The 10495-nt window shown below is 31.9% G+C and overlaps 1 protein-coding gene across 1 annotated transcript; it reads left to right on the top strand.

Annotated features, from left to right (window-relative positions):
• The first annotated feature begins 3366 nt into the window (after positions 1-3366).
• LOC113400457 (inhibitor of growth protein 5) lies at positions 3367-6697 on the top strand. Its single transcript, XM_026640012.2, has one exon. It carries the CDS (start codon positions 3604-3606, stop codon positions 4426-4428), a length of 825 nt encoding a protein of 274 aa, XP_026495797.1. The 5' UTR covers positions 3367-3603; the 3' UTR covers positions 4429-6697.
• The last annotated feature ends 3798 nt before the right edge of the window (positions 6698-10495 follow it).

Below are 10495 nucleotides of genomic sequence, written 5' to 3'. Positions count from 1 at the left end.
ACCTAAGGAGAAGTACTCTGTGAGCAAGGGATCCAGCTACTTTACTAGGGGATCAGAGGAAATTTGGCTCGTGAAGAAAAAAGACATTGAAGAAATCGAGGAGCGTGTTTTAGATTCGTTTCGGCGAGCGGGTGGCAACCTCTGCATGCGTAGCGAGTCTATGCGACCTTCATCTGATAGCGGGCAGAGTACTGCTTTCACACATGCGACTATGGGACGCACAAAGCGGCAAATGTACGCTAGAAGCGAGTCTTTAGATCCGCAATGGGCCGGAGCGCGCGCTCAGACATTAAAGCGCCAGTCTTCGGTCGCATGTACCTGTGGACATGATAAAAAAACTCGAGCGAAAACCTCTGGAGCCGACACCACGCCTCGCCCGCGCTCTCGTTCGCACGGAGACGAAAATAATCAAGCTCACGTCCTAGACAAGTATGAAACATTAGTATAGTGCATTAACCGCCCTATTCCATGCATGAATTATTATATTGTGATAGTCGCTCGTAAAGTAAATCGTGTAAGGCTGTCGTATCCCGTATATGATCAGTATATAGGGATGCGAGTTCGTTTTGTAAGAGTAACTTGGTGCGCTTAGTGCATGGAGTATCGTTTGTATTTTTAATAAGATATTCACGTAATCGGTTTGGAGTGTCAATACGTTGTATTTTACATTGAAGAGTTTTCGCTAGGCATAAATAGTTATACGAAGTGGGATAGCTGTTGGAGCGTCAAATATTAAACCTTTTATTATAAACCAAATATATGAATATTGAATTAAATTAGTTACAAAAAGGTTAGTATGTAGTGGTAATAACGATGTCTATTACGCCCCTTAAATATAATGTTTAATAGTTGGCAGATTTTATGTGGCGCTTGTGTTGTTTCTTACCTGTAAGTACATATTTACTTTCTAAGAATATTGAACACAAGTTCAAATCGCATCTTGGCCCACCTTAGCACAATCTTTTTAAATGGTGCTTTTGCTTGTTAAAATTAAATCTGTTTCTCTAAAAATATTCTTTAGCGGTTGTGAAAACATGTTTGAGATTTAAATATATTTTAATTTATCTTAAAATGCTTTAAAGTATGTTGAATATGATGACTTAGCTAGTCTGTGTTTCAAGTTTGAAGATCAAAGTAAGGAATGATATACTAATAGTACTCTGCCGATGAAGTATTGTCTTGCAATTTTAGTAATGAATGTTTTATATTGACATGTTTATTAGATGGTGAATATTTGTAATACTTAGATGCCTATACAAATTCACTGATAGTACGATTTTCTAATAACCATATTATTATATTGTGACCTGCATATGTAGTGCCAATTTATAAAAAAATGTGTTTATCATTTAAATCAATAACTTCCATTTTATAAGAAATTATAATCACCTTAGTGTTTGGGATAATAGTTTTATATAAGAGGATATTACAGAGGTTTTTTTATTTCTTTTTTACTTTTTATACATTAAGATCATCTGATTTATGTAATATGCATTCCACAATGTTCAGTTGCTCACTGTGCCGCAGCTGTAATGATACTATAATGGAAATATGAGCAACGAATGTGTACCAAATTTTCTTAATATGTAGAGTTGTATGTAGCTAGGCTTAAGTTGACACTTCATTTAAGTACCTTATGATTTCTCTTAGATAGCAACTGGAGATAATATACAATCTTCTAGAAATATAGATGTAACAACCTCTTGCATACTTACAAGTAATCCGTAAGTGTCCTCATCTCCAATGTATATTCTGTTTTTCTATTTTTATATTCAGTGTGTTCCATTAGTAATTAAGAGTGATAAAAAACGAAATTACAAACTAGCATCTATGAATGTAACCTCCCAAAAAAGTATCTACTCTCATCAATATTTACTTTGTCAGTATGTCATTGAACAATGTTGTAGTATAGTAGTATAACTTACATGTACGATCACGATAAGCTTAAGGAAATGTAAATTATAGATATAAGAAATAATTAAAGCATGTTTTATATTTTGTAGATTATGTAAACGCTACTTTATTTTGCCGTAATTTGGCGAACGCTAATTATTTATTTGCATTTTTTACCTTTAAAGTTTATAATTTTAAATGTTAAATATCAAGCAAGTTGTTATATTCGCTGTAATTGAATAGTCCATATAAAATTATGACATTAATTGTTTTATAGGTTATTTTAATGCTGTTAATATCAACGTGAAAAATTATTTCTTAACGCTAAAATGTATAATATATATTACATTACAAAAAAAATGTAACAGTTATCAGGTGTCATTATAAAATAACCGATATTACAATTTATGTAAACTAAGCTGATATGCTGCGTATCCCGGACTAGTGTCATTTCTATTAAGAAAATATTTTATAACTTGTTTATTTGCTAATACAATAAAATATTAAAAAATATCTGTGTTTTAATAATAAATCATTTTCTATAGGTACGCCGCACGCAATTCGGTATCCCAAAAAAAATAATAGTTAAACTTACATTGAAGTAGTCTTTAAATTTTATGCGTAGTTACTGTAAAAGTAAAGTAATGATTTAGTATTTTGTTATAAAAATTAAATTTTCATTTAAAACATTGTTCGATTTTCGAGTATAAAATTTGTGTTAAATCATTCATAAAGCCAATGAAAAAAGAATTCTAATTTTTAGCACAATTAAGAATGTCTTTAGACATATGTTTAATTAAAATTATTAAACAAGGAGCTATAGGATATTATAGGATACTTGAATTATCATAAACGCAATTTCAATTACTTTTCAAATATTTTGATCTCTTTCTTTTGAATACAAATAAGGCACGCATTGATGCTGAAAATTATGATGATACTGCAGCATACAATATCTGAAACATATACATACATTTTACACGTATAATATAATTTTATACAATATTGAAGATTGTTATTATGTTAATTTTTGAATTTTTAATTTATAATTGCTTAACGGTTTTTGTCGATGCAACAATCACATAATGAATAATCGTTTAACAAAAACTTGAAATGTATGCGAGAGTTTTAGCAAATATTCGAAAATACATTTGCCAAAAAATATGAGGATGACCAATTGTTGAATTCAATCAAATTTATTATGGACAGTGGAATTATATACTCTGTAACTAGTAAGTGTTCTCTAATACGTGCACAGCGGAAATTTAGTAATTTCATTGTACGCTTATATTTATAACTTTAATTGTAAACATGATAGTTAAAATACATATTATACATTAAAAATTGATAAATAATAAAATACTATTTTTTATTCCATTTCTTGAAAATCCTAATTACTTATACAAGGACAATAGATTATTTTCAAAGGTTTAAAAATGCAATAAAGGAACGTTATTTGTTCAGTTTCATTCGTTTGATTGGTGGTTAGAAGACAGTGGAAATTGCTTGTTGTAATGTAATCTAAAAGAATACAAGCATATTTTTTCATTTTATTTCTTCGGTTATTCAATGATTTATATAAAGTTTCTATAGTGGATTATATTGAACGGATAATCAAAATTAAGTTAGTGTAAATTTAATTAGTGTCTTCTTTTATTTTGGCGCCTTTGCAGTACAATATAGAGTGGAGTCGTTACAAAATATTGCAAAATGACTTCAGCTTTATATTTGGAACATTACCTGGACAGTTTGCAGCATTTACCTATAGAATTACAAAGAAATTTTAAATTAATGAGGGATCTCGACGACAGAGCCCACGGCCTAATGAGGACAATTGATCTTATGGCCGATGAATTGCTTCCCAATATTCCGAAAATGGACGAAGAAACTAAAAAAGAAAAGGTGAATACTATTCAGGGTTTATTTAATAAAGCTAAAGAGTACGGAGATGATAAGGTGCAGCTCGCCATTCAGACCTACGAATTAGTTGATAAACACATACGTCGCCTTGATTCTGACCTCGCACGTTTCGAGTCCGAAATACAAGAGAAAGTAATGAGCTCTCGCGCAGCTCAACAGGCTGCCACGGATCAGGAGTCTAATCCTGCTACTGTTAAAAAAGGAAGGAAAAAGCACAAGGGAAGTGAGAAAGCCGCAGCGACAACAGGTAAGAAAAAGCGCACGGGCGCATCGAGCGAGGAGGACGCAGTCGCTAGTGGACGGTCGGCGGCTAAGAAAAAAGCTCAACGAAAAGGTACTACAACTACAACCACAGCTGTTAAAGAGCAGGAAGAAAATGCGGACCTGGATTCTGTTGCGGGAATGGCGCATCCCAGTGACGTGCTAGATATGCCTGTTGATCCAAATGAACCTACATACTGCCTTTGTCACCAAGTGTCCTACGGTGAAATGATAGGGTGTGATAATCCCGACTGCCCTATTGAGTGGTTTCACTTTGCATGTGTAGATCTTAAAATTAAGCCAAAAGGCAAGTGGTATTGTCCGAAGTGTACTCAAGACAGAAAAAAGAAATGATCCACAGTTAAACCACCTGTTAAACCAGCAGAAAAGACTGTCACTGTTAAAAAAGAAACAAAGTGATTATATTAGTCTATAGGCATAGTATCTAATATAACATATTGTTTTCTATTAAAATATATATGGATTAATATAGAATTAATTTATTTTTAGTGTAAATTGATGAAATTAATGTAAGATTAAGAATAATATAGGAAAAGTCATTTTAATGCTGATATAGCTTATAATAAATTAAATCCATAATGTGTTATAGTGAAAATGAATATTTTATTCCGTCTAATATGATTTCTTTTGATCTAAGTAATATTATCAACTAGGGAAGGCAAAAATATTTCAATTGTTATATTAATGTTTCAGTTTAACTAAATATCTTACATATATTAACACTGGATTTTAGTGCTTCCATAGCAATTTCATTAGACCGTAACTTTTATGTAATAATATTTCGTAACAATTTTAGTCAGAACTTATAGTTGAATGATGAAAGTACTTATAAGTTACACAAAGACTGAAGTTCGTAAATTCTAAATCAATAGTTGTTGATTTAATATGGTTAATATTATCAATTATTTGTTTCATTTATGGTATTTCACCATAAATGCGCCAGCAAATTTGTGAGTTCACAAATTGTACATTTGAAAATTAAATGAAACCAAAATATTTATTCGATAACTTATCAACTTAGAAAATCAAATTTTAATGATCTTGTTTAAAGGAAATTAAAAGTGAGAAATAATGTTGTTTACTGCCATTTAAATTATGTATGTCTCATTGTTACATATTAATAAAAAGACAAGAAAATATGTTAAACAATACTATATCCATTTAACCTTATCATATATTTTTATTTGAGGCTAAAATTACTGCCAATTTAACATAATATGGCTAAATTAGGTAAAAGATGTATATATAAAAAAATATTAAGCAATAGTAGATGAATTTGATCTGATAAAATGAATTTGAGAATGTTACTATATTACAAGAATGAACAGGCAAATAACAATAGTTTTGGTTTTGTTTAATAAAAAATCAAGTTGATCTGTATGTTACATTGGAAATACTCTTATTGTTATTTAATAACTGTTACAAATGGTAATAATGATGTTTTAAAATGAAACTCTTTTACATAAGGTTTTATCTCTGTGAATAGTTTGATCAATACTAATCAATACTTACTGAACTATATTGACTTTGAAAAGGAACATAAGCTTTTTGTTGCAGCGCCAAAATGGTATTTTTAGGAAATGAGTTTTTTTTTCAGATACACACTGCAGCTTGTACAAGTTTAGAAGCAATAGATAAAAATTAAATATAAATACTATTTTCCTTTGAACTAAATTGCATTAAAATAACTGAGTTATATTTTTTCTGAATAAGAACACTTTAAACTTCAATTAATTGAATAGCATTTTAGTGCTTTAGCATTTCTTCCTTTCCAATGACAATATGATATTTAATATTTTCTGACACAATATTTATTTTTATTATTTAATTATGACATACCTACTGCATCGATGTATGTTTAATTTGAAAATATGCTATTTTGGTCTTATTTGATGTCTATGTTATTTTAAGTGCATCACCCAAAATAACCTTTCCAGACAAATGACTTCATAAAAAATCTTTTACACCACCTTTATATGACAATAACACGAGAAAACTCACTGGCCAAGTTAGTGTCAGTAGATTATACAGATGTGGGAACTAACTGAAATGTGCATTTAATAGAAAAATTAAAATTGTCAAATAGCAATAAATTAAAGTATAAAGTTTTTGTTCGATTTAAATTGTATTTATATATTAGGGTGTGTTTCTACTGAAATTATTGGCAATTTTTTGTTTGCAACTGTTTGTGATTCCTTAAAAAGTCACCAAAAATTTGCTAATAACTTTATGGTTATTATAAAAACTTTTGTTACCAAAGTGCGTTGACAGAGTTGCCAATGATCGTTTTATTAGAAACGCAGCTTTAGTGATACATCATATTTTAAGATATCAAAGGTGGGCTAGTTCAGAGTTATATCACTATGAAGTGTCAAATTAATAAAGTTCGATAATTCTAAATATTAAAAAGTATCATGTTTACATTTTTATATGAACTGTATCATGCTAAGTTGCTACAACCGCAGATTAAGTAGCTTGTGATAGATATTTTGCACTTTACTCACAATAGGGATATATCTATTAGGTACCAATTATTGTTATAACATTAAAAGTTATACAATACTGATTTCTATATTATTAAAGTTATTTTTATTACATATAACGATTTTTTTTTTGTTTTTTCTTCTATGGTCACCACTTACCACCGAATCATTTATTAAATATAAATTAACAGTACATGTAAAAAATATACCCTTTTTTTAATATGTATTGAATTAGTTTTGTGTTGTGTTTTAATTTTAGTGTCGAGGTCTACCCTACACCATATATTAACAAGATGATAAAATTGGATTCAACATGGATTTAACTGTGTCGCACAATTTTTATGTACAAGAATTACAATTTATAAAAGCATAGTGATCATGATAGGTCTTTGTGCAGATCTGTTTGAGTGGGTATCACTAACATATAAATTATTATAATAATGAAAATTATTACTTTGTGTTCCTTTCTTCAGGTGAAAGGTGAGCGAGCTAGTTTAATAACATGGAAGGGATTATGCTTAAATCCCACAGTTGATGGTGTAAGTAGTGTTTTATATTTCTTGCAGTGCCAGTGTCTCAGTGATGGCAAATAGATAAAAACAATCTAATTTTATTTAAGCATATAACATTTTGAGTGAATTCTAATTATTACACAATGTTTATTCATGAAATGTTTAAAAACTCAATTATTTACGGGAATATACACCATTCATATTTTCATCGATATTTAATTGTTTTTTAGTATCTATAATTTTATCCTTTTTGCGTTAAATTCGCATTAGCTATAAAGGCCTTCTCAAATCTAGTGTTTTTAGTGTGTTCCTTTTTGTGATCTGAAATGTGATCATGTCATAGTGAAGGGGATTTCGACAAGGTTCTTGGTGGGTAATAATGATAATGCAAGTTATACTGTTATATATTCAGCTTACTGACAAGGAGTGGTGATACCACTAATATAGTGCTGGCAAACAGAGTAAAAGGAATCAAGGAGTCAAAAAGAAGAAAATAAAATGTAAGTATTACAGAAACAACATTAGAACAACGTTAGAAGGGGTTTGGTGGATACACATGTAGATTTTCATCCGACATATGCAGGTTTCACCTTCACCGTCAAGCACGAGATGAATTATAACCATGAATAAATTATTAATTATATTAAATAACGCGACCCATGACTATCGTAGCATCAAGGACAAGCCTCTGTGATTATTATAATGCTAGTTATAAATTAATTTAAAAGCATGTAGTCATGTAGACATCAAAGAAATAAATAATATGTATATGAAAATTCAGTGATGCTTACAGGATAGATTCCACAAATGTAGGACTCGTCAGTGCCCAGGACGCCTACTGCGCCCGAGATACCCTCAAAAAAACCAGCGATATCCTCTCCTCTTCTCGGCGGGCGACACGGGATCATGGTAGGTCATTTCGAAATCATTTTACTTGGTGGTAGAGCTTTGTGCAAGCCCGTTTGGGTAGGTAATACCCATTAATAAGATATTCTACCGCTAAACAGCATGTAGTCTAACATCAGTGTTGTTGTGTTCCTGTTCGACGGATGAGTGAGCCAGTGTAACTACAGGTACAAGGGACATAACATCTTAGTTTCCAAGTTTGGTGGCACATTAGCGATTCAAAGTACCTATTCAGCCCTGGTAAAACAATTATTTACAGGTGGCATGTTTGTGAATCGATTAAAGAACGACTCCCAATTTGGATATTTGACTGCAGGCAGCACCATGTTGCACGTCAAAGAAACTTAAATTATTTTTGGAAGAAGCCCATGAAGAAGAAACAGCCTGCATTATTTGAAATATGAGCGACCACCATTTTCAGCATCCTGAATAATAATTTAGGTACTACAAAAATCACTGCAAGATGATGTCATCGAAATCAACAGTTAAATTATTAGGGATTAGATGATACGGGTTACCCTCTAGTTGCTCACTTTGAGTCTAAGATAAAGAGCGGATAGTGGTACAAAAAGTTAAACCCAGTTGAAACGCTGCAAGTGTTTTAATAACTCGGAGAGATGGGTGTTTATTGCCTCTACTGGTGACCGGAAGGCTACTTCATTTCAATCAAAGGAATCAAAATGTAATAGGTAGGCGGACGGGCTAATTGTCAGAGCCGGATCTACCGTATGGCTTTTTGGGCTTCAGCCCAGGGCCCTGTGCATTCAAAGCTCCCCCAGCTAAGTCAAGTCAAAGTCAAAAATAGACGATAACGCGAAAGAATCCATTATTTTATTAAATTAAAAAGATCGTATGGTTTGCAGTCCTGCGAATCCTGCAATTAATCAAACCCTTTCAATTAATTTAATTCAAGTATACGTTCAGGTGTGTCTTGAGTGGACCCCTGAGTAGTATTAGCCCAGGGCCCTCTAAACACCTGATGGTTAGTAGTTACACAGCCCATACACATTGGCGCTGTAAGATAAATTAATCACCCTTTACTTTACACCAATACGCCACCGACCATGGTAGCTAGGATCTTGTGCCGGCAGCTACATTGGTTCACTCACTCTTGAAACCGGAACACAATACTTATTATATATATTACTGATGTTTGGCGAATCCAGACGAGCATGCACAAACCCAAGAAATTAAATATACTTGTAATTGTATTGTATTATAAGTAGGTGTACATTGTATATTTTTATAAAGTTATCAATGTAAGTAGATAAGAATTTCTTATTTAAAAAATTGTACTTTTGATCAGTTGAATCATTACGAGAATTTAAATAATCAGCAAACGCGTCCGTTTCATTTCATGCATTAAGCTGTAAAGTGTAATTCAGTTATTTAGGTATACTTTAAGTTTAAATTATTCAAAACAGTAAATGGTTTAAAATAAAATGTGAACCCTATTTTTTTGTTTATAACTTGTAGTAAATTTTCTGTGTCTCTATCTTTATTTGTATAGGAACAACTTGCGTAAAATGGATTTAATCAAACGTCACAATATTTATTGCTATATAAAAAATATACAGAGTCTATGGTAGTGTCTGTAATCTGTAAGAAAAATATTGTATTCCGTTTTCGGATGTAAGTAAACTGTGGCTACGATTCAACGTGAAAAAACTCCTATTATGCTCTTTCCTTGCCTACAGTATAATTGTGTATATTTTCCTAAAAATATTTCTCTGATCTCCTAAAACCACTTAGCACGAATTAGTAGTAGTTTTAATTTAATTTTGATTAGAAGAATGTTAGAGTAGGATCTTTGCCGGACTGGAGAGCTCAAGCAACGTGGCGGGACCCTGGGGCCCTGGATGTGTGAGGTGGGGTCTCGCGTGTCTTTAAGATAGCCCTGAGTAGGAAGGTAGCTAGGATGTCCTTGCACGGCCGTACGCACTTGTATCCTGGCTAGCATTACTATAACATTACTATGTAAGGAGGGTGAGATTACCTTCATCCTCCGAGGAGAGCTCCGTCGAGCTACGAGCGGGGATCGGCATAGGATCGGCCGGGGATGATTTACATAAACGCGATCTGTACCTAAGATGGCCATAGCATTGGTTTTAGTGGAATTAATAGTTAGTGGGTAAGAATCCCACAAAAACCGGTTCCCCCCAGAGGCCAAGGTTACCTATCCGAAGGTTTCCACTGCGTTAGAAAAAGGATATGCCGGAGGACTCCTTTGGACATTTTTATCGATTCTCTGTTGGTTTACCATTAGCAATCTTAAAAATCTACCTATTTTGATTACGAAATTACCTTAATAATTATATATAAAAAAACTATAACTTTGGCAACATTCATGAAAAACGGATTTTTCTTTTATATACCTAATGTTTTAAATAGAGCGTTACATTTTTTAAATGAATAAAAAATTTCAAGTGATTTTCCTGGTAGTTACGTAGGCTACTTTAGATTTTTTTTTAATTTAAGCCGTTTTACTTTTAATTTGTA

The sequence above is a fragment of the Vanessa tameamea genome, chromosome 17, assembly GCF_037043105.1.
Source record: "Vanessa tameamea isolate UH-Manoa-2023 chromosome 17, ilVanTame1 primary haplotype, whole genome shotgun sequence".
In the NCBI taxonomy this organism is placed as follows: Eukaryota; Metazoa; Arthropoda; class Insecta; order Lepidoptera; family Nymphalidae; genus Vanessa; species Vanessa tameamea.
This window is presented reverse-complemented; position numbering and strand designations above follow the sequence as displayed.

Excerpts from the sequence above, each read along its gene's own strand:
- LOC113400457 (XM_026640012.2), top strand. The coding sequence starts at position 3,604 with ATGACTTCAGCTTTATATTTGGAACATTACCTGGACAGTTTGCAGCAT.